Below are 25,348 nucleotides of genomic sequence, written 5' to 3'. Positions count from 1 at the left end.
ACACCTCAGCCGCGCGACAATCCTGGGAGCCCCTGGACAGGCGCCAACGCCAGGCAGCTCTGACTTCACCCTCTTGCTGGCCGCGCCGCGCACCGCGCCAGGCGAAGCGCTGCAGCAGGCCCGGCGCGCGCCCGGGCGGTTGGACCGGCGACCCGGGCGCAAGGGGCCTGTCTTCCCCCTGCCGGCGGGTGGGGGGCGTTCGCGGTGCCTGCGCCTCTGCTGTGCCGCCGCCTCCTCGGGTCGGGCGCCCGCGGGGAGCCGTGCTCTCCGCCGCAGGCAGGTGGCTGCTCTGACTCTAACCACCGCGGGCCCGCCCCTCAGCGGCATGGTGCACCCAGGCAGCGTCACCGCTCCCTCCCGCTCCCTCGCTGGGGAGAGCTGCTGTGACACGCCTCCCCTCACGCTCCTTCTGTGTGCGGTCATCGCGAGGCCGGGGCCGCCATCTTTACTGTGGGCATCAGGTCCAGAAAGGCGCGCAGTTGGCGAGGCCGACCGACGGGGTGTCGCTCCCAGTTCCTTTGGCCTCTGCCCTCATCCAAGATGGCACTTCTTGCTTCAGCAGTTGGAGGCGGTTCTAGCATGGCGGCGGGGGTTACGCCTGCGCACTGGGCCTGAGGGAGGTGGAGAGGCCAGGCAGGCCTCATTGTTTTGTGAGGGGGCGGAGACGCTTGTGCTGTGTCTGCTGCGGATGGAGCCGGAGGCGCTGGCCGTGGTGGATGGTGGCGGGGCCAGGTCGGCTCCTGGCCCCATGGGGGTCCCCGCAGTGCTCTCCGTGTCGCAGCGCCGGGCCGAGCTCCGGCGGAGGAAGCTGCTGATGAATTCGGAGGAGAGGATCAACCGAATCATGGGCTTCCACCGGCCGGGCGGGGTGAAGGGTAAGAGGCGGGGAGGCATTGGGGGGCGAAGGTGAGGCCGGGTGTCGCTCAGCCCTCGCCCGACGGGAGGCCAGCGGTCAGGGGCTGTGGCCTCCATGAAGACTCGAGGAAGGGGCTGGGGGCAGGCAAGAGGAAGAGGTTGCTGGCGGGACCCCCCCCCCCTCCATCGAAGGGGGCCAGGCTGGGCTGGAGATTGCTGGGGATACTCCTGCCATTTAAAAGGGGGCAGGGGAGATAGGGCCAGCATAGGTTGGAGGCTGTGGCTGGCCCCATAGCTTTGGGGGTATATGACACCCCCGCTCGTCTCCTCCCCAGGCTGAAGCAGCGGCTATGCTTTTGTTACCTTGCTTCTAGGCAAGGCGAGGGGCTCAGGGCACGAACAGCGATGGCATCTTCCTCCGGGAGCAGGGAAAACACTCCTCTCCGGGAGCAGGGAAAACACTCTTCCCCACCAAGATGGGTGGGGGCATGACTGTGCTTTCGGTGGTGGGGCTTTTCTATGGCAGTTACGTCCTCACTCCTCTTCTGCTTATGCTGCTACGTGATACTAGCGAACTCTCACCCATCAATACTGCGGAGATTGCAGGAGTCCACTTCGCTGTGCAGAAACACATCTCGGCGCAGCATACAAATGCGTGTGTGATTTCCCTCAGTGGATGAGGGGTGGTATCTGGAGATCTTTTCACTGACCTCGGCATTGTCTGCCCTCAGTAAAATAGTTCAGGTGACTTCTGCACACTCCATCTTACTGTGTTATTGAGATTTGTTGCTTGTGGCCATATTCTTTTCTTCCATGTTTCATATAGTTGGAATCATATTAAACTTCTTTTCAGGGCCCTTTAGTGTATTAGGGTTATTATTATATATATAAAGTACCATAGATCTAAATAGCTCTGTAGACACACAAAACAAGGTGTGTGTGTGTGTGTCCCCTCCTCCTGCCCCCTAAAAAATAATTTACAGTTGAAGGGTCTGATCCTGCAAAAACTCTATGCACAGAATTGCCATGGACTTTAATGGAATTTTCTGCTTGTACTAGGAGTAGGTAGGATTGTGTCCTGTTGTGTTGATTGGGGGTTCCTCGGGCCCAACAAAGGAATGCTAATAAAACTCTTCTTCACTGTTCACACTTAATCTGTTTAATGTTGTGTTTGGGGTTTTGTGTGAAATTATCACTGGCTTACTCCCATTATGTTATACCAATAAAATAAAAACCAGCAGGATCTTATGAAAGGGGAAAAGGCAAAATGCCACATTTATTGTGAATACAGAAAGAATCATAGTAAGCAGGTTTCAGAGTAGCAGCCGTGTTAGTCAGTATTCGCAAAAAGAAAAGGAGTACTAGTGGCACCTTAGAGACTAACCAATTTATTTGAGCATAAGCTTTCGTGAGCTACAGCTCACTTGCCTTTTCATAGTAAGCAGTTAGTTACAGCTATAACATTCCATTCAGTTTTATATTTATTCACACATTCATTCATACACACACACACAGGTTCTGCAAGGTTGTTATCACAGTTACCAGCCTTAGAGTTGCTCATGCCAAGCCACTGGCCAGGTGGCCTGGACATGAGGAGGGAGCAGGGCCTTGTCAGATGCTCATCTGATGCTCCTGGAAGTTGGTTTGCAGAATCAGACCCCAAAGTTCTCACTTTCTAGAGTCCATTTTTATAGGAATTTCTTCCTATGCCAGTCTATGGGAATTGCTTCATCATGCTGTTGCTGAATCAATCAGCAGGTAGCACATTCCTGACGGCTCCGTGCTGCCAGATGTTATCTTGTTCTTTGGTTCTCCCATCCTTGAGGCTGTTGGGTGGATTCCAGTCTGCCCTCTGGGGGTCCTCTGGTTATTTCCACTTCTTCAGCCGATGGACACTGGATTCTTAGGCTGGCACCTCCCTGATCATTCAGTTATTATCCACACCAAGCATCCATCCACATACATCCTCTATCGCTATTTTAATCACAGTTATTAACAAAGCAAGATGAATACAACAAAAGGTCAGGGAGTCTCTGGGTGCTGTTTCTGTTAGAGTATTGCTTTGAGTCTCTCTCTGTGTGAGGAGTAGTTGTTACAAAGAATTGCTTTGAGAACAGACTCTTAGAAATGCTAACACAATTAGCAGCTTGTAAGTTTCACACACAGAGGGAGAGAAACAGTACCAAAAACCAAGAGACCTTTTAATTAGTAATACCCTGGAATTTAAAGTATGGGGAATCAAACTCATTTGTGATTTTTAATACAGAACTTCTTTAATATGGTCCAACAATAATAGCCACCATCTCAATCTTTTAAATATTTTATTAAAGACATAGAAAAACAAAAACAGTTAAAGCGTTTGAAATGTAAAGTTGTAAGTAAGGCTTTCATGTTAACAATATTCTTTATTCCCTCTGCCTTTATAAGGGGTAACCCTTGCTTGACAGTTTTGCAGATGGCATTAAAGAAGGTAGCAGATGTTGTACAGACAATTGAAGAATGCTGCCCAAGTGTCAGCACAGGCAGAGAGTCACAGTTTATGATCAGATCAGAACCCTGGAGTCCTTTCTCCCAGTTTCCAGCTCTCATAACTAGACATGCTACCATTTTTCTCCAATATGTTATTTCTCCACAAATTTGTTCTCATTTTGATGACTCTCATAGTTGTATGGAAGGTATTAAACATTTCTTTCCAACTTTTCTGTGTTATAGTTGTTTTATTTCATCTTTAAATTTAACTAAAACAATGTCTGGAAATATTTAAAGCACTTTTAACTTGATCTGAGCTAGCTCCTATAGTAATTCATCAACAATGAGTGAAGTCACAAAATTTTCTGGAAAAATAGATTACATATGACCAATTGCATATTTGTAGTGGAATTTTGGAAGAGACTAAAAGACTCGTAAAGAGTGAGCTTTCAGATTTTAATATGCAAGAGTGGCCATAAACAATGAGTCAGTTTGTTTTGATTATGAAAAATACTTCTCTTAAAGGTTTGTTTTTCCTGGTTTAATACCCATGACTGGAATATTCTTTTATTGCATTTTCTCTTTCCCCACCAGTTGAAAGGTCATTGTCCTCATTTAGCACTCTGCAGCTCTGCAATTGAACTACATCTTGCCTTGTTTCCTTCCATACCTTCTAGGTTGCATATGGCCCTTAATGCTCCTTCTGTCTGCTTCGCTTACTCTGAATTCTATGCCTTTTTTACACTGCTCTCTTTGCTTGAAATAACCTCTTGCTTCCTGTGTTCCAGATGTCATTCTTCAAATCCCTCCTCAAACCCAGTGCTTTTACTTGGTTTTTCATTGCTGAGTAACTGTGACTCTGCCTGTGCTGACACTTGAGCTGCATTCTTCAATTGTCTGTACATTTGCTACAGTTTTTATAAAAAGAAAAGGAGTACTTGTGGCACCTTAGAGACTAACCAATTTATTTGAGCATAAACTTTCGTGAGCTACAGCTCACTTCATCGGATGCATACTATGGAAAGTGTAGAAGGTCTTTTTATACACACAAAGCACGAAAAAATGGGTGATAGCTTTAGATAAGCTATTACCAGCAGGAGAGTGGGGTGGGGGGAGAGAGAACCTTTTGTAGTGGTAAACACCCATTTTTTCATGCTTTGTGTGTATAAAAAGATCATCTACGCTTTCCACAGTATGCATCTGATGAAGTGAGCTGTAGCTCACGAGAGCTTATGCTCAAATAAATTGGTTAGTCTCTAAGGTGCCACAAGTACTCCTTTTCTTTTTGCTAATACAGACTAACACGGCTGTTACTCTGAGACCAGTTTTTATAAACTATTGCTGGGTTTTAATGTGTATTTTTTGTTTTAGAAAGTGTCATATGAACCCATGGAAGTCAGTATGGTGGTAGAGGGGAGTCATTGAGCTTCTTAGAGCCCATTGCAAGTGTATATATAAAAAAATAAAAATATGGATCTGATGAAGTCACTGTCAAGATAACAGATTTTTGTCTTGATGCTGAAGTTGGCTTCATGCTGTGCTCTTTATTGTTCTCCACAAGGAGACATGGTGTAATGGTCTGAGCATAGAAGCAAGAGTCAGGAACGCCTGAATTCTAGTCCTAGCTCTAACACAGAGGTCTCCTGTTGTTTAGGACAAGTCACTTAACTGCCTCAGTTTCTCTGTCTGTAAAATGGGACTGCTGATAGTCGCTCATTTACTTCTCAGGGGGTTTAGGAAGATTAGTTAATTACTGTTTATAAAATGCTGTGAAGAAAAGCTTTAACATGTTTATCAATTGTAAAGCTGTGGTTTCACAGAAGTGATTTAATACATCAACCTGATGCCCAAAATCCAGCAGTCTGAGAGGCTGATCTAAATATTCAGTGGGAATTACATGCTTCATGTTTTGTTTCTCCTCTTCAGGTGATGAAAGTCACACAGATTCAAAACTTCAACATGAGCAAGATAAATCGAACTCCCTCCCTGTTCCTGCAGTTTCAAAGCGAATTGTGCTTGGTGATTCTGTCTGTAATTTGGCAGGAACATCTGACCACACAAGTGGCATTATAGAGCTCAAGGGAGATAAAAAGGACTTGTTCAGTAAAACTCCCGAGCTTGGTAATGATGGTACCAGTGAGCTCCGGCATCGTAGCAGAGGGGATGTGGCATCAGAAGCTTCACAGAGAACATCTCGACATGGATTAGATCAATACTTATCAAGATTTGATGAAGCTATGAAGCTAAGAAACCATCTGATGAATGAGAAGCCTAGTCAAGAGAATGGGAATGCAGTGGAGGAATTTGATTCTTTTCGCATTTTCAGATTGGTGGGATGTGCGCTTCTTGCCGTAGGAGTTAGGGCTTTTGTGTGCAAGTACTTGGTGAGTTAAGAAAAATATTTGTTGCTGCAAATCCCACATTAGTTCTCTTCTAGAGGTAACATGAAATTCATCATGGCCCTTGTCTGTAGATAGTGAGTAGATGAGTAGGGAACTTTTTCTCTTGGGCCAATCTTATATAAGCCATGAGCAGTCATTACGTTCTTGAGGCAGGCAGTCATCTCAGAACCTGCACTGTCTGGGTAATGCAGCCACTAAGTAGCAGTTGAGAGAAGTGTAAACTATAACCTCATCTCCTATGGACTAAGAACATTAGCACCAGAATGCTTCATCTGCCTGTGTTTTCAGCTGGAATCTCATCTAGAAGTATGTAGCTAGCACAAAGTACCATCTTCTGAGTAATTAGGTTGACTTTAGACAGCACTGATGTTGTAACTATGGCAGCAGTCTTTGGTATTCTGTAAGGCCTCCTATGTCTATCTCCTCTCGGGTCAGGGCCTAAGGGAATTATGCAGATATTCCTCCTTAGTGGTTAAATTTATCTATTTAGGTCACCAGTGTTCATAAAAATGGTTATTTTCTATGAATGATTTTGCAGTGTAGTGTCTGAAATTTTATTACACATAAATGGCATTTTCCTTGGAAGAATAAGGTAACGTGATTCCTCAATTATCCTTGTTTGTCTAACTAATTTTCATGTTTTCTCTTCAATCTTCACAGTCAATATTTGCTCCATTTCTTACTCTACAACTTGCATATATGGGACTGTCCAAATATTTTCCAAAGGTAAGATCAGTACACAGAAAAGATTAATTTAAAATATTTGTAATTTAAACTTTTGTGAGAATGGTTTAGAATGGGCCCAGCTAGTACAGAATGTACTTTACAAACAGGATTAAGTGACTAATTGATGTATCTATATGGCCCCCTTTCATTTTAAGGTTGTGAAATGAAAGACACCTATTATTGTGGATTAATGCACTAGCCTTTAAATTGTCAGGACCTTCATTCAAATCCTGTTAAACCCTCTAGTGAAAATGAGTTTTATTGTCTTGTTCTTGTGCCTAGTGAACATTTAGTCATAGCACCATTGGAAGTATCTGATCAAGAGAGAACGTTAGTTCTTCTTTTGTGTTATGAAACATTTACCTTTCATCCATGCAGTACTTATCTGCGGTCACTGTTGTGTGGTTTCATCCACAGATGATGTGCATGAGATGTTTGAGCTAACAGAATTCTTCCCCTCAGTGTGAACTGAACCTTAGTCCTTCATTTTCAAGGTCACTGAATTCACTTACTAATAACTGTTTAAATGTAGGGCAAAAGTCAAGGTGGAAGACTTTGAAATGTGAGGATTTATTTACATGCCTAACTTCCTGTTCATCAATAGGAGACTGTATCCCTTGCTTTATATATCTATACTGGTTAATTACAATGAAGTGACTGCTTAGCTGATGTCTTTGTCAGCCTATATGGTAAAGGAAGGTCGACTAATACTTGATCCACAGTTTAAAATTCTAAAGTTCCTTTTCAAAGGAATAGTAGATTAACTAACTATAGACCATAGGAATAAATGAGTGGTTGGGCTTTCCTAGGTAGGTATATAATTGAAAACAGTGAACTTTCAAGAAGTCATTCTAAACTTATGTGCAGAAAACACCAGACAATGTACTAAGGGGATCCATCCTGGATTAGACCACCTGGATTCGATCACCCATTAGATTTGTTTAGCTCTAGTTTCCGTTATTCTAAATTCAGTTATTTAGCTGTAGTATTGTAGGATGTGACTTTTTTGAATTTGAAAATAATATGCTTGCTGGCAACATTTATCCTTCATTGTATATGTTGCAATGATACAGTACTTTAAACCACAGGCCTGTCTGTCCATCTCTGGGCTAACAAGGTGGAAAGTACAGCTTTCCTGGCACGTTTTGAGAGGAGATGGCCAAACTCCTTTCCCTCATTTTAAATATATTATAATGATTAATCTTGTGTGAGCTAATTGCTTAGTAAATAATGACTAATATTTGCTTACCCAGGTCATTCCGCTATCAGTGTCCGTTTTTCTCGTTTTGTAAAAACACTGGGATACCTTGAGTATAAGACTCTGTATTTAAATGTTCATAAATGGCTTGTCGCACCTTAGAGACTAACCAATTTATTTGAGCATAAGCTTGGTTAGTCTCTAAGGTGCCACAAGTACTCCTTTTCTTTTTGCGAATACAGACTAACACGACTGTTCCTCTGAAACCTGTCATAAATGGCTTGATTTACCTATACTGTAAAATAGTAAGTTGCAATACTAAACTGTAATAGATCACAACATTTTGAAATTTTACACAACTTAATGTTGCTGTCCCAAAAATGAATTTCAGTATAAAATGCCAAACAGACATCTGTTCTAGATTTTAGGACCCTTGACAAATAACTTAAACCACAACTTGTAACACAGTGAATAGCCAATTCACCCATCAGAAGAACAGCAGTCACGAAACATTCCCACTTCAGCTCCTACAAAAACCTTAACCTTACGGTCTTAGCCTTTTTCTGTTGCCCATTCTAAGAGATGGAATTGTCAAGGCCTCCTAATGGTCAACAGATTCAAATTATTTCAGACTACTGAGAAGGGAGTGAATTTGAAGGTCATCATGGCCCTTCTTGAGAGAGCTCTGCAGCAGTTCCATCAGCAGAAAACTGATGGAGCACCAGTGTGATCACCTGTGCTGATGATATCTGAAGCAGTATTGCATGGAGAGAGAAGTGCAATGCCATTTGTGGCTTATTAGGTCAAAACCAACATCCTGAACTTGACCCAGAAACCAGCCTGATAGGCAGTGTATGTGTGTTCATGGAGGGAGAAGCTGCTTAGCAAGTAAGCTGCTGCATTCTATACTAGTTGTTTCCAAATGCATTTAAGATGTAGCCCTAAATAGAGCACAGTGTCATAATCTATTTTAGAGATGATAAAGGCATTGATTAGAGTAGCAGGGTTGCATCAAGAGATGGTTACACTCTCCTAACCAGAAAAAGATGGAAAAAAGCAGTTTTGATCATCACTGTTAGAATTATCCAGAAGCAACTGTTAATATAACAAGACTACAGATTGCACGCTTGTGTGACAACCAGTGGGGACAAACAATCTGATTAGTCTTCGTTATAGTTCCTGGCTTCTTGCCCCAGCTGGTCATTACCTCAGTTTTTATACCCTTGAGCTTTAACTTGCTTGCTCTCCTCATGCCCCAGTCTCAGTCAGACACAAAAAGATGCTTGATTGCACTATGGATTGGATGAAGTGAAAATACAAAGTGGGTATTGTCAGGATACTTTATATATAAAAAAAAAAAATCACTCCATGTCTCCTTGCTAGCTGTCCTTACAATCTATGCATAGTGGAAACCTGCGGCATCCCACATGAGATCATCCTCAGGGCAGAAAAGCACCCTCCCAAAACTGCTCACTGGGATCTCTGAGATAAAAGAATAAAACAATTATGTAGCAGTCCCAGCTATTCTTGCTGGAGTCCACATGTGGGGTCAGGTTTTAAACTAAATAATTTTTCGGCATTAGAAGAGGATTGAGATCTCAGATTTTCAGAACGGTGTGATCAAATTGATCTTAACTCAGTAATACAAGTGAAGACAGTCCCAGCCCTGAAGAGTTTACAGTTCAAAATAAGCATGACACAGCAAGTGAGCTTCCACTCTTCCCTTGTCAGTCTTTGGGAGATATAATACCCATGGTCTGTAGAAGGATGAGAGAAGATTGTACCCTCCGTAGCAGTCAGTACATTGTAGCATTTACTGCTAAAGCTGATTCTTGCTGTCTGGACTTGCTGCCACAGGATTAGCGCACAGTGGCAGTTTGAGAATAGAAAACAGTTGGATGACGTGAAATGAAAAGATAAATGAAAGCCTCCCAGGCTTAGAGCAGATCTGCACTAGAAACTTTTGCTGGTAAAGTAATGTCAGTTAGGGATATAATATCTTTGATATTTTTATAATGGCAAAAGTCCTAGTGTAGATGCAGCTATACTGGCAAAAAAGTGCTTTTGCCAGTGTAGCTTATATAGGGAACTGATATAAGCTATACCAGTAAAAGCACTTTTTTTTTCACTAAAAGCTATGTCTGTGCTAGGAGGGTTTGCCAGCATAGCTAAACTAACTCAGACTTCCCTATTTTCCATGGTGGTTTGGGAGACTATTAGAGCCATCTCAGCATGAATCTGCTGCAAGGACAATAAGAAAGAAATGTTCAGAATCCTAGAGCACAATTGCAGAGAATGGATACAAGACTTCATGGGGGATAAAATGTATATTGTCTATACTGACCATTCAAGCAAATAAACATGCTAAAAATATTCAAGTATTGGCTTAAAGGTAGGCGTGTTGCTTTAAGAAGAACTGGATTGTGACAGATTAAATAATTTAGTAATCACTGTTTTTGTTTTTTGATGTTTAGAGTGAAAAGAAGATGAAAACTACGGTATTAACTGCTGCTCTTTTACTGTCAGGAATCCCTGCAGAAGTGATTAGTCGCTCCATGGATACCTATAGCAAAATGGGAGACATTTTCACAGATCTCTGTGTTTATTTCTTTACTTTTATCTTCTGCCATGAACTGCTTGTTTTTTTTGGTTCTGAAGTGCTGTGATAGCTGTAGAACTCGATACAGTAGTTACACAAAAGTTTTCCGTTCTGTATTCCTATAATATCGCTGGGTATGCCACACAGGTTTATACCTTATTAATTACCTATTCAAATGCTTGAAAGCGGTTAAATCCACTCCTCTATGAATGGAAGAACAGGGTCCCAGGTCTGGGGTTGTATTAGTACAGTTTATTCAATTTCTAATGTGGAGATTAGGGTGCAAGTGTCAATGATCTATATCATTTGCTGTTTAGTTAGATATTCTTTTAACTGTACCACAAGCATCACTTACTTTGTGTCACTTTCTTGTTGACTCGGTAGTGTGAGGACACAACAGAACTGGTGTGCTCTCAACAGAACTATTTATACATTGTGACAGGACTTACCTAAAGAATGCTCTCTGTGTATTACTTCTGCTTTTTAAAATTTAAATAAAATAAAATGTACCCATACATTCTGTTGTTCAAACTCTGAATGTTGAACAAAAATAGCCTCATCCCACAAGCCTGCTGCAGTTTGGTGATGCACCACCTCATTGTCTTGCTCTCAGTTGAAGTCCTCATCCTCTCTGTGCATAAGTTATTTGTTATAGCCAGGACTGATTTCAAGTGAGGAAACCGGAGCAAAACAACTAAGCAAAAAAATCCTGTTGTCCTACAAATGTCATTCTTAAAGAAGTAAGAAGACATAGTTAGAAACTATGCTAATCTCATAACGTTTCCCTGAGCATTTGGCAGCTCTCTAATCCTAGTAGTTATCCTAACCTTAGTTTTACCCATGCTTTCATTTGACCCCGGTTTACTGTTCTCTCTGGAGGGTTCACTTTATATAGTGAAAGCAGCACTCAAGAAGCCTGAGTCTAAAGCAGTTGCTTCATATTTATTAAAAATGTTTGTGCTGTTTTGGTCAACCATTAGTTAAGCAGGGGACTACATATTTTGACTATGTATATCTTTTCTGTATTTCTCTACCTGTGTTTATTACTAAAGACATTTGCATGTAAACAGAATCTTAATTGCATGCGAGTTCTGCTCCGCTGCTTAATACTGCTACTGCTCAACAGCGTAACAGAACCTTTGGCTGGCATTCAGCAGAGCTGTCTATATGTTGACTGACTTGCTTATTCCTTTGTTCTATGTGTTGGTTTGAAGTCCCTCCAAATAAATCACAGTAGCCAGGCTTATTTAGATCTGAAGTACTGAAACAGGCAGTGGAAAAACATTTTCTTATCGCCACGTTGTTTTGAGTTTATTTCCACATGAAGATCAATGTGTTGAGGGGGAAAGTGGTACCTGTTATGGAGCACGTGTAAAACCAGACAGGAGGGATTTAGGAGGCTGCCAAGGCAGATAAATCCTGTTCTCTCTTTAGGGGGAAGTGAGCTAGCTGTAGTTCTTCTTTCAGTCCCACAGAAATGTGACGCATTGAGAGGAAGGAATGGGCTATCTGAAGTGTTATCCCAGCTAGCCACCCCTTCACATTGGCCATCGTCAATGATTTCTGCTGCATCTGAACTTGGTGTTACCTCCACCATGTAGCTTGTCTTTTTACTATTGAAGCTACAAGGTGAAATAGGCCAATATCAGTTTTTCAATTTGGAGAGGATCAATAATTTTATTGGTGCTTGTCTAAAGTGATAGTTTTGCTTCTTAACCAAAAAAAAAATAAAAATCTGACTATAGTTGCTAAAGTAAACAAGACTGTGCTTTCTGCCTAATCTTTCTCAACTAAAATTATCTGCATTATAATTTTAATTCTGCATTTCTCAGCCAATTGTTAGACCTATGTCTGTGGAACGAAAAAGAATCGTGTGTTCTGATTCTACACTACATTCAGTTCTTTTGCACTACCATTGTTTTTGTTGACCAGCCAATTGTATACATTTAGGGCTAGATTGTAAACTATTCTGATTTAGATCTGATAGCACAAATGCAGTTTGCAGTGATAGTGTAGCTGTGTTGATCCCAGGATGTTAGAGAGAGACAAAGTGGGTGAGGTAATAACTTTTACTGGACCAACTTCTGTTGGTGAAAGAGACAAGCTTTCAAGCTACACAGAGCCTCTTTCACCAACAGATGCTGGTCCAGTTAAAGATATTACCTCATCCACCTTGTCTCAGCACAAATATAGACATGTTAAAAGGTTCAGTCAACAGATTCAGATAGGAGCTTTTCAAACCATCGTTGAAACGTAAATAATGAGTCTGCTCAAAAAAGATACGTGACCTAACTTTCAGGATTATATCGCACATAAACGAGTATTGCAGAAATGCAATATATTAGTCCTATGGAGGGTCTAAAAACTCTTAATTTCTCATTATTCCCGTCTAATATTTCAGCTTTTAAGAATGGTTTAATTGTAATTAGTTAAGCCTAGAAAAACATCTTGACATACAGATATTTTTTCTGCACTCTACTCCTTTTGCATTCCTATAACTGGGAAATGACTAAGCCAGATTTTTTTCATAGGTGGCAGAAGAAATATTGCTCTGAGGTTTAACATGGAAGTTTTGACTCTGAAAAGAATACTTTTGTCAGACGTATAATGCTGCTGAAGATAGGGTGTGCATATAACCCTCCTCTCTGCTGTAATGAATGAATGAAGTATAGGGCTGATAAGGCAAATGTTCATAAAGTTGAATTCATCCTTGACCAAGCAATGAAAGAATTTCATCTCTGTGATCTCATTTTCTCTGTTCATGTACAATATTCTGTTTAATTATTTCTACACTGGTTGTTTTCTACTAAATTTATTAAAGTTATGCTTGTTACCACCTTCTCTTATGGTTTGAGTGTGCTTGGGAAGCCAACCTTTTTTATTAATAGAGATCTCATGCTTTGTTAATGTTCTGGACAAGTTGCCAATTCCACAGGGAACATCAAAAAAGGGCTACATTTCACTGTCCTGTATTAGTAAACGGTTTGATCTGAGCACAGGACTAAGAGCTGGAAATTCCTTAGTTGTAATCCCAGCTCAGATGCTGACTCCCTCTGTTGCTTTCAATGAGTATTTGAACCCCTGCCTCAGTGTTGTTTTATTTTCCCCTTTCTACAAAGCTGTACTTGTTCAGGTATCCAAATGACATTAAGTCCTCAGAAGATAGTAACTACTTGCCTGTGTAACACTTTGAAGGGGGGAAGTTCATGGTTACTTACGGGGTATTGTAAATTAATAATATATTACGTTTGTAAAGCTCTGTAAAGATTAAAAGAACTATATAAATGCTAAGTATTGTTTGGGGTTAATTACTGTACATAAACTGCATATGTGTTAAAATTACAGCACATGAAGTTAGCACACTGATTACTGAATAAACCTCAAAATTGGTGGTCATATGCATATACATTTATTTTTTTTAATCTGAATTGATTGCATGTGAAAATTGTTCAGTTGGAATTCAAATTTAGGTAATCAATCTCAATAGATGTTTGGGTACTCTGAGGTGACCATACCGGATCCCAATATTACGTTTTTTTTTAAAGAATTTCTGAAATTATGAATATTCCCTTTGGTAATTGATATCATACACTTGTTACGTGTGATGAGTCTTTGTTTGTACCAGGTATATCACACTTAGGATTAGGTTCATATTTTCTTCTGTAAAATGGATTTGTCTTCAGTCATTTAAAATGACTGTTTTAATACATAAATCAAAATTCTAATCTGTATTCTCTACAGTCTTACTGTAAATGTACAGGACTGACAACGTGTCTTGTTTTGGTCTTCATAAAGTAGTTATTTCCATAGTAAGTCTTGGTTTTTATAACTTTACTAGTAAAATTAGCATCTACCTAAGACAAAAATGGTCAGTTTTCAGGTGTAGTTTTCATTTGACTGATTAATTTTTGTTTTTAGTTGCAAGACCATTAAAAATAAGTTTGATATTTTGTAAATTTTAAATAAAAATACTCCTTAATCTGGACTGGTAATTTTTACCTGGAGCAAATGTTTCTGGTTTCAGACAGTAGGACCCGTTAGCCAAGATGTAGTTATAGATGGAAGTCATAATTAGGTCACTTTTGTCAATCCAAGGGAAACCTGTATTCTGAGGTCTGTATTTATCCCGTCTAGATTTAAATATTCTGAAAAATGAGGCTTCCATCACCTTTGAGGTGATATTTTTGCAGGCTAATTGAATTGACTATGATTTTTCATCCTGATATGCAGCCTCAGATTTAATTTTACTGCATTTTTTTAATTACACCCATTGGACCATTCTAAATAAGAGCCCTTCCTTTGGGGGGTTTACACCCTTCATTTATTTTTATGTAGGTGTGGCTTCCCTTCCCAAACTACACTCCTATACATGAAGAAAACCTGCCAAAAATCCTAACAAGGGATACAACATAGTAAAAAATTAAGGCTGTTGATTAATCGCAGTTAACTCATGCAATTAACTCAAAAAAATTAATCGCAATTTAGCACCCTGTTTAAACAATAGAATACCAATTGAAATTTATTAAATATTTTTGGATGTTTTTCAATATTTTCAAATATGTTGATTTCATTTGCAACAGAATACAAACTGTACAGTGCTCACTTTATATTTTTTATTAGAGAGATTTGCACTGTAAAAACGATAAAGAGAAATAGTATTTTCACTTCACCTCATAAAAGTACTGTAAAGCAATCTCTTTACCATGAAAGTGCAACTTACAAATGTAGTTTTTTCGTTACTTAACTGCACTCAAACAAAACAATGTAAAACTTTAGAGCCTACATGTTGTTACCAGATTTACCCATTACTTTGGGGTACGCTCATTCATTAGGGTTACTCTTCTGGGTTTTTTTTCTGTAATTCTATTAATGTACTGCTTGTGTCACCGGTGTTTTCATAGGGAGCTGCTCTACTCCTTTTTACAAGTCCTCTCCCAATGCAGCTATCCTGCTGTACCTAGGTTCCCCAGGGTTTGGTTCCTCCAACCCCAGAACCAGATGAACACACACACAGAGCAAGTCTGAGTGGACCGCATCAATCAGCACTTTCAAGCTGCCACCCTTATATGCCCCTGGACTCAGTAGTCTCGGTCGAGCAGCACTTCTTAGCTGCCACCCTCATATGTCACTGGTTCAGCACGTCCCTATCCCCACTTTCACATTAAAATTGTACTGGTGAGCAAATCCCACCGTATTTTGAGCACTCCAGGGATCTTTAGCTTAGGTAAGAAGTATTGCTGCAGAGTAAATGGGGAAGCTAAAAACACAAAGGGTGTTCAAATGTGGTTATTTTTGCATGCTAAGGAGGCTGGTAGCCACAGGATCTAAGATTAGGTGTGAACACCAACTGTGATGTACTTCCCCAGTGTTCTTGAACATTAAAACTTCTGGGTTTAGAGGAGGATAGCCAGTCTTGAAAGGGGGAAAATGAATCAAAGATTGTGACCCCCCCCATTTTAATTTAGATTCCTCCCCACCCTGATTCCACCAATGGGAGCACAGGTGTGGCGCAGCGCCTCCCATTTTAATCACCACCACCAGTTAGCCCTGCTAGAAGCAGCTGTAGCTCACGGAAGCTTATGCTCAAATAAATTGGTTAGTCTCTAAGGTGCCACAAGTCCTCCTTTTCTTAATGAGAAACTTGACCAAAGAGGCTAGTGCAGACCTAGGGTGACCAGATAGAAAGTGTGAAAAATTGGGACGGGGGTAATTGATGCCTATATAAGAAGAATTCCCAAATATTGGTACTGACCCTATAAAATTGGGACATCTGGTCACCCTATGTAGACCAGACCCAGCCCAAGCCCTCCAACTCCCAGCAGCCTCCATAAAGGACCTTGCCTGGGACTCTGGGCTGGGCCGAGGTTTGATTGCCGTGGCAGGGGTGCTGATGAGTGCAGCACGGTGTGAGAGAAAGCGCGTGCCCTTTCCCCAAAGAGTGCACTCCTTGCACTGCCTCAGGCCGCACTGCCCGTCTCCAGCCGCCAGGGCGCGCTGTATCCCGGGGACGAGTGGGGCAGGCAGCTTCCCGCTGCCGGTCCCGCTCCTTCCTCTCGTTGGTCACCGCGCTACGGGCTCGTAATGGCGGCAGCTGCGTAGGGGTTCCCGGATCTAGCTGAATCCCAGCGACCGCCGCCGCTGCTGCTGCTCCGCGCGCCCGGGCCCGGAGCAGCCATGGGCCGAGAGTCCAGGTGAGGAGGCGGGAGCGGCTCTGCCACTGTCCGAGCGGGGTGGCTCCAGCCCGGCCACGGGAACAAAGGGCCGCGGCGGGACCGAGCTGAGGGGAGGCTCGCCGAGGAGCTGGGGCCGGGGCCTGAAGGAGCCGGGGAGCGGGCTCCCTCCGCGTGCTCGACGGTGGGGGGGTCCCAGGGCTGGAGGGAGGAGCCGGCCGTTGTCGAGGCTGTGGGGGAGCGTCCAGGGAGCCGCCGCCCCCAGAGGGGTTGCCTCGTACGGGGTGTTGTCTCCAGAAGATCCGCATGTGGCCTGAGCGGGGTGTCCGCGGCTCTGAGGCCCGAGCGGTGGCGTCACCTCGGCCCGTCGCGGGGGTGGGAGAGGGAGCGGCGAGGTCTCGTGCCCCCAGGTCTTGAAGAGAGAGTGGGTCTGATGCTGCCTGCCCCCTGCTCGGATGTTCCCCAATCTCCGGCCAGTTAATGACCGTTAATGACCCCCCGCACTCCCCCCCCCCCCAGTTTCTCCCGAGAAAAACCATGGGGATGGATTGGCTTCAAGCCCTCAGGGCAAGCGCAGGGGTAGAAAGTGGTGGTGGTTCTCGTCTGCAGCCCAGCGGAGCAGATTGCGTGTACCAAAATGATGGACGGCACTGTGGGGGATTCAGTCCCGTAAACGTGTTAAATGAGAATGGTTTGTGCTGGGTTTTAACGTCCGTGAAGTGCATCGTCTCGTTGAACGTTGAGACGCTAGTGGAGACGAGGCATTGCCGTTTTTATCTTGATGTAGCTGGTGAAGGACAGCTCGGGGGGGGGGGGGCGATATAGGATTGACATTGTGAGTAACTATATCGAGACAAAAACTATTTGTGTGGTGCCTCTAATGGGACTTTACACAGAGGTAGGCTATCCTGATGTCATGAGTGCACCTGTTTTTTCAATGAAGACAAACCCACACTCCATGGAATGCAGTGGTGCCATCAGAGAAGGGTCAGAACGGCAGGCATGTCAAAACTGACCTAACTCAAGCCATACCCATGAATGATATTGGGAGATTATACCTCTGAGTTGAGCAGTGTACACAGAGGGTGGGCTGCACTGGATGCTTCTGGACTCTTTGCTTTGTCCTTTTTTCATCAGATTAGTTGTTTCAGTAGCTTCCTCCAGAACCATGTGGCTCCCATTGCTGCTTCTACCATACTTGGTTGTGCTGTGAGCTATCAGATTTCTTTAAATAATAATAGATAGATATTACTCTTTTGCAGGTGCCAAAACTGAGGTTCTCAAGGGAACACAACAAATCTATGGGATTAAATTCTAAAACCCCATCTATACTAGGAGTGCTATATTGGCATACTGTACTTGCAGAGTGTTTTGCTGGTATAGTATACTTATATCGGTAAAGCGCTGTTACTAGTGTGAGCTTTCATGCTTGTTGTAATTCTCCCCCCCTCCGCCCCCAAGCGAAACAAGTAAAAGCACAGATTTGCCAGTATAATTGTGTCTACACTAAAGTATTTTGCTGACACAGCTGTGTTGCTCCGGGATGATACCTCTGTGCTGGCAGAAGCCTATAGTGTAGACCAGGGGTCGGCAACCTTTTAGAAGTGGTGTGCCGAGTCTTCATTTATTCACTTTAATTTAAGGTTTCGTGTGCCAATAATACATTTCAACGTTTTTTAGAAGGTGTCTCTCTATAAGTCTATATATATATATATATATATATATATATATATAACTAACCATTGTCATATGTAAAAAAGGTTTTCAAAATGTTAAAGAAGCTTCATTTAAAATTAAATTAAAATGCTGATCTTACACCACTGGCCCACTCAGCCCGCTGCCGGCCTGGGGTTCCATTCACCTAGGCCGGCAGCGGGCTGAGTGGGGCCGGCGGCAGCGGGCTGAACAGCTCAGCCCGCTGCTGCTCAGCCTGCTGCCGGTCTGGGGTTCTGTCCGCCTGCTCCTGCCAGCCAGGATCCTGGCTGCTGCTGCCCCCGCTCAGCCCGCTGCCGGTCTGGTGTCCCGGCTCTGTCCACATAGAGTAGGTACCTCTCCCTGGTTCTAGCCATTCTCTTTCTGCACCTAGATGAGGTTGGGAGTGCGCTGAGAACAGGGCTGCGGGTGAAGGAGCAGGCTGGGGGTTGGGGGTGCAGGGTGTGGCCAGGAGCTAGAATGAGGGAGGGGGCTTGGGGTTGGGGCAGAAGGTTTGGGTGTGGAGCTCTTACCTGGGCAGCTCCCATTTGGTGCGAGGGGTGCAGGTGGGAATGTGGGGTGTGTGTGCAGGAGCTCCTGTTTGGTGCTCAAGGTGGGGATGGGGATGTGCAAGAGTCAGGGCATGGGTTGTGGGGGGGAGGCTGGGAGTGTGGGGGGGGTGCAGGAGTCGGGGCAGAGGGCTGGGAGTGTGTGTGGGGAGGGTCAGGGCTGGGGTGTGGGGGGGTTCAGGGCAGAGGGCTGGGGGTGTGGGCTGGGGTCGTGAGGGTGCTCCCAGCCCCCAGTCCTGAGCGGCTCACAGCAGGGGGCTGGAGGGGACATGCAGATTCCACCCTCTTCCCCAAGGTCCCTGGAGCAGAGAGCATGCTGCGGCTCCGCTTTTGCTTTTCCCTCTCCCCCTCCATAGCAAGGGCCCCTTAGCAAGGGCCCTCAGCTGACTGGCCGCAGGGAGGGAGAGAAGGAGGGGCAGGAACCTAGCACACTGGGGGAAGAGGCAGGGGAAGGGGGAAGCTTGCCTGCCCCGCAAGGAGAGAGCGGTGGGCAGAGAAGAGCGGGCAGGATTTTTAATGGCACAGCAGTGTGCCATTAAAAATTGGCTTGTGTGCTGTCTTTGGCACGCGTGCCATCGGGTCCTGACCCCTGGTAGACATAGCGTAGGTCTCATGACTCCTTGGCTTGGTTTACTCTTGAAAGGTATATTGGCATAGTTCTGAGATGTGAAAAAACCACACCCCTGACCGACGTAGCTATGCCTACATAACCCTCAGTGTAGACGCCGCTATGGTGACAGAAGACTGTGGCCTCACATTAGCCGCAGCTAATGTTATTTGAGGGGGTGTCTTACACTGACAGAAAAACCTCTACTGTTGATGTAGGCTGCGTTAGCACAGCCCTGGCAGCATAGACATAGCTATACTGGTACTGTATAGTCTCCATGGTGGAGACATACCCCTATTTCCCTGATAGCTGAGTGTTAATCTATGTGTCCTGAGAAACTTCCAACTCAGTTATGAGATGCTGTGTATGTAAATTATCCCTGCTATTTCAGGTCTTCATTTTTTTTGTCTTGAATTGTTGTCCAATGTAATATGGTGTTTACACATTGTTATGTTTCACTCAGAGGTATCTGCATTTCTGTGATGGATGTAATGATTCCTGTGTCTGTTAAAGGTGTAAGTTTATAAAATTTGAGCATTTTTGAATCCTAAGATAAAAGATGCTTGTCATGGACTCCTCTGCTCATTACAGTTTGTATCCTTTGTTGATAGTGCTGCCAACTTGAAACATGCTCTGTGGCCACATGTGATTTTATAAGAGAAGCGCTTACTGGCCCAGCCAAGATCCAAGCCCCATTGCAAATTGCACAAATGCTGGAGGGACAGTCTTTTTCCCAGAGAGCTTACAGTCTAAATAGACAGAACTGACCAAAAGGTTGGAGACGAATACAGAGGCACAGAGAGGTGAAGAAGTGATTTGCTCAGAGTCACACAGCATGTTAGTAACAGAGCTGGGAAGAAAATCTAAATCTCCTGACTCCAGTCCACTGCCCTATTCATTACACCAAACAGGCTCATGCTTGCACACAATTTTTTGGACGGAGTTTTATAGTATCTCTTTGGAACTGAGATATAAACTGAGGCAGGTTGCCCTAGTGTTATAAAATATGAGACATATTTACATGCAGTTTTAACCTTTTTCCTGAATATAAAAATTGATGGATTACTAAATAGTAAACTCCTCTTGGGATTCTGATGCTATCACAAAGAGCTGTGCTCTCGTGGTGTGACCTCACTAGGACTTTTTCAATGATATATAGCAAAGTAATCCAGCTAACTTCAGTATCTCAGTAGGTGCATATGTGTGTGTACTAATTCAGTTATACAAGACCAGGAAAGACTTTTTTGTAATCTTAAAAAAAAGACCTGGTCTTTCCTTTTTATGGTTTCTGTTCTAAATGTGATTAAAGTACCTTTAAACTGCAAAGTGTTCTTCTATACATCTTGATTCTTTTATTGTGAATTTGCAACTACACAGACATTATCGGAAGCGCTCCACATCACGTGGACGTTCCGGTAGCCGCTCTAGAAGTCGATCTCCGGCTGACAAAAGAGCAAAACGTGGAGAAGACAGACGTTCTAGAAGTAGAGATCGAGAACGCAGGCGTGAGAGGTCACGCAGTAGGGACAAGAGGAGATCTCGGTCAAGGGACAGGAAGCGCCTGAGGTATGAGTCGTAAAATCTCAGGAAATGTATGTGTTCTTGGAAAATAAGACTTGACTTGAGTCAGTCTGAGCTATCTTATTATGAATATCTGATGTTCCTCTCTGTACGATTGGTGTTGGTATCTGCCTTTTGTAATAGGTTTTACTTAGGTAAAGTAGTACATAGTATACTTGATTTCAATTATTGGCTTGTGACAAGCTGCTGTAATTTGGATTTGGTAACCCTGTCCATAGCCTTAATGGATCTTGGCTTCCTTTTGCAGATTTTTGCTGAAGATTGTTTTTTCCCATGTTAACAGACCAATTTATGTTAATGTTTCCCCCCCAAACCAAAATGTCTCAGTTTTCATATACTCTTATATTTTAAAATAATGGCCATAAGTGCAGAATACTAAATAAACCAATTGTACTTCTGTGGCAGACGTTCAAGAAGCAGAGAGAGGGAACGGAGCAGAGAGAGAAGAAGATCACGCAGTCGAGAGAGGAAACGGTCCAGAAGCAGAAGTAGACGGTCCCGGTCCACCAGTCCTGGCAAGAGCAAGAAAACAGAAAACAGGTACTCTCATTCACAGCTGTGATTAATATGTTAGTAACTAGACATGGGAAGATTTATAGATTATAGTCTCTTCCTATATGGAGATTGGATATAGTTACCAGATAGATTTATCAGATATTAAATTGGTTTTCCAGTATTTCTGTAAATCTTTTTTTCAGGAATAAAAATATTCCTCACCATGTTCCTTGGCATAATAAGGCTTTTTCCCAGGAGAACTTTTGTGTGAGTGTGTATACACATTTGGAAAATAACATTGGTTTTCTCACCCAAGTAGCTGACTGCAACTAGGGATGTAAAAGTTTAACCGTTAAGCTTGATGCTTATCGGTTTCGTTTAACAATTAAACTCTGCTGCCGCCCAGTGGCCAGGTGGGACCCCGGGTGCCAGTGGGGCCCCAAACATGGGTGTACTGCAGAACCCCCCCGCATCCTTAGTTCCCCAGCTAAACATTTAACCTTTTAACCAGTAGAATTTTAATAGGTTAAATGGTTACTTTTTGTACATGCTATTTACATCCCTAAGTGCAACCCCTTTTTTATGCTACATGCCTTGTCATCATCACCCTCTGCACTTGTGAAAATGCACAGAATGCCTCTTTAGCATCTTAGGCTATTTATGCCTGTTCCTGGATCATCATTTGCCAGATGATTAACTTTCACCATTGCAGAATGTTGCTCAAATTCAAAATGCCCAGATTGGGAGCTAGATCAAACATTAGGTTAATCTTTCAGCTCTAGAAACAGAAGTTCACGCTCATATTCTCCCTGCTGGACATTTGTCCCTTTTTGTTTTTGTAAAGCTCTCCATCCCTGTAGGAGAATAAAACAAGCTTTCTGGAAAGTCTGAATAGATTTGGTAAAAAGGCTTGTGTGTTTGGTAAAAAGGCTTATCTTTAGATGTTGATCTTAGTTTGTTTCAACTAGATCATTGTAACATGTACTTGACATATGGGGGCAGGGTAGGCAGGGACTCAGTGCATCATTTGGAAATCATGCACAAAAGTGACTTTAGTAAGTGAAAAGTCAGCTTACTGTCATCCAGCAATTTAAAGCGGTTTATAACTACTAATTAGGTCTCATAAAACCCGCTGAGTTGTAATATAGTAATAGTAAATGTAGGTTCAAAGAGTTTAAGTGATTTGGCAGAGGACACCCTATAAGTTCACGGCAGAGCCAGCAATACAACCCACAGTGCTGGAGAGCACCACTTCCCAGATGAAGGCACTTGGCATGGGGCAAACACTTGTTACAAGAAGGTCTGCTGCCTACACAGGTTTTGGGGGACATTAATATATTAAAATTATTTAAATAAATCTTGTGATAAGAACAATGGATGACACTATCACTCAATTTTCTAAGAGGCATTATGTGATTTAGCCACAGTATTTTCAACAAAAAACTCTTCAACGAGAGTTACGTTTTCAAAACGCCGCATGAGTGTCAGCTGTGCTAGAGGTCACCTTTAACACATCCTTTCCACAGAGGTGTGACACAAAACATGAAGTAACTATGATTTAAATATATTAGGGTCAGTGTGAATTTTTTTTTTTGGTAGGTGTCACTACCTTAACTTTAAATTTACGTGTATTCAGGTCTTTTCTTGTATTACTGAAATAGAACTATTCCTCCAGTGAAATGCATGAGAGTTCCTAATATGTAAAACAGCATTTATAGAACTTAAAATATTATTTTTTTCCTTCCTTATACTCTTCTGTCTGCCTGTATCCATCTGTTGTCTCGTCTTACACTTAGTTCCTGTCGCAAAGAGCTGACAATCTATCTTTGTTCTGTGTTAGTACAGCACCTTGCACAATGGGGTCCTGGTCCATGACTAGAGCTCCTAGGTACTATGCTAATGTAAATAATAATAAATAAAATATAGGATATGTAGCTACTTAGATCTAGAAAAGAGCTTTTAAGCAATGGGAACAAACCATAAGGTTTAGGCAGTGCATATGCACTCACTGAATATTATCCTTCTTCTAAAAGCCAGAGATGTGCATGGCTTTCCTGACTTATTGCCTCCAGGCCTTAATATCAAGTGCAATATTTAAATACATATGAGGAGTTTTTAGAACAACACAAGTTGCATTGATCTGGGCTACGTCGCAAATAGCGAAACAAACAAAGCCATTCAGTATGTGGTGTTTGCTGTTGAACGCAGGCTCACAGAAATCAAGAACAAAGGGTACTGTTTTAAACAACATTTTGTTGGTTACTCTTCCTCAAAATTGCTTGTTGTGTTCAAGATCAAAACCACTTATCTGAGATAAGAAGAATGCTGCATTTTCTAAATATTACTACTATAATGGAGGATATTAAATAAAGCTACATATTCAAATACAAGTCAAGTACATGTTACAATGATTTCTTTAATATTCATGCTAATAGATAAAGTGCATAGTATAACACTTCAAAGAAATCCATGAAATATGCTTATACCATGCCATCGCTTTGTATTTGTGGTGTTTGCTGAATGCTGTCAGCATGCTTAGCGTTGTAGAGAACATGGAGTAGACAGGGACCCTACCTGTATGAGTTTATGATCAAATAAGATGACTAATAACTAGACTTAACAAAAAGGTGCAGTTTGAGGTCCCTTTAATGTTGAATTTAGAAATGTGTAAAATCTTACTTCAGGTCAAGTGATTTCTAAATACATTTTAAACTGAATTTTCAATTATAATCATAACCAGACAATGAAGTTGCACAGTTTAAAGAAAAGCAGTACTGTATAGGTAAACTGTAACATTAACGTGTATATAGAATAAGGAGGTTGATGACTATCCCGGGGCCTTAATCAAAACATCACAAAATTGTATTCAGAGAAGTTGGAATGACATAACATCTTGTAAAATAAACATATGGTTTGTATTAAAATAGCCCTGTGGGCTATGAAAAAAGCTTAATACTTTTTTTTTTTAGCTAAAAAGTGAATTTTAAATGTATTATCATGGGTTAGCCACACGTTTAATAAAAAATAGATGCATCTAACCTAGAGGGGGTAGGAATAGTAAAATCTGTAATAAATGTAAATGGGTTTTGGATCAAGTTATGTAGGTAGCCTTTCCTGACGGGAGGTGTCCTTATGTTTTTCAGCCAGTAGTGAAATCCTCCAGGGGCACTCAGACTTACAAGGGAAGGTGCTAGATCCCTGTGGTATTAGAAGTGCAAAAGACAGTAATTTCTGAGTATCTCTGTTCCAATAGCTATCTTCAAGGTGGTGTAAAATAAACTCTGGAACCATGAGAGTATCAGTTCTAAGTATTTCTGGAAATGAAGTCTGCAACTTCCTCCCATAAAGAAATGAGAACAACAGAACTAGAGCATATGAATCAATGTGTCCTAACAGATTTTTGCATCTCTGTTATTTCTAGGAAGTATGTCCATGAAATGAAGAGATTCTCTGGGAAGTAAATATAGTCTGCAAGATATTTAAAAAAATCATTTTCTTTCAGCACACACAAGAAAAGCTGGAACAGTCTGTTTAGATCAGACATGCAGTACATACATTTTTGATCTTATCTTTCAGATCAAGGTCTAAAGAAAAGACGGAAGGTGTGGAAGTTTCCAAAGAAAAGAAAAAAGAGAAAGAAGACAAAGAAGAAGAAAAGGATAAAGATGTTAGTGTATGTATACTGACCAATGAGAGAAGATTATATCAGAAGATTGTATTTTAAACATTAGCTGTTACAAATGATAAATTTATTTTAGAACTTTAGATATAGTTTACTGTATTTTTAAAAAATCACCTTAGATAATCCCTTTTTTAGGTCTGGACCTCACAGAGCATAGACTTCTGTTACAATGGGTATGCTTCTACCACTTGACAGAAGAAACATTCTTCCCTTAATGCAGGACTTCTTAGCCTGTAGAATACAAACTTCAGGCAGATTGTGCAGGGTCATTTGTGTCACATCCCACTGATTGCTGGTTGTGGA

At 42.2% G+C, this 25,348-nt stretch overlaps 2 protein-coding genes across 3 annotated transcripts in view; both read left to right on the top strand.

Moving 5' to 3' along the window:
- Positions 1 to 610: 610 nt before the first annotated feature.
- On the top strand, positions 611 to 13,090 carry CAMLG (calcium modulating ligand). The gene is made up of 4 exons (XM_048861848.2): positions 611 to 875; positions 5,251 to 5,708; positions 6,387 to 6,452; positions 10,125 to 13,090. Exons 1-4 carry the CDS (start codon positions 689 to 691, stop codon positions 10,314 to 10,316), a joined length of 903 nt encoding a protein of 300 aa, XP_048717805.1. The 5' UTR covers positions 611 to 688; the 3' UTR covers positions 10,317 to 13,090.
- A 3,190-nt stretch (positions 13,091 to 16,280) lies between these two features.
- DDX46 (DEAD-box helicase 46) overlaps positions 16,281 to 25,348 on the top strand; it is a 36,980-nt gene continuing 27,912 nt past the window's right edge. For both annotated transcript variants that reach the window (XM_048860442.2, XM_048860441.2), the window contains exons 1-4: positions 16,281 to 16,440; positions 20,665 to 20,853; positions 21,274 to 21,408; positions 24,940 to 25,036. In XM_048860442.2, coding sequence (XP_048716399.1) covers positions 16,424 to 16,440; positions 20,665 to 20,853; positions 21,274 to 21,408; positions 24,940 to 25,036 — 438 coding nt within the window. In that variant the 5' untranslated portion in view covers positions 16,281 to 16,423. The remainder of the gene's footprint in view (positions 16,441 to 20,664; positions 20,854 to 21,273; positions 21,409 to 24,939; positions 25,037 to 25,348) is intronic.

Source organism: Caretta caretta, chromosome 8 (genome assembly GCF_965140235.1).
Source record: "Caretta caretta isolate rCarCar2 chromosome 8, rCarCar1.hap1, whole genome shotgun sequence".
Lineage (NCBI taxonomy): Eukaryota > Metazoa > Chordata > Testudines > Cheloniidae > Caretta > Caretta caretta.
This window is presented reverse-complemented; position numbering and strand designations above follow the sequence as displayed.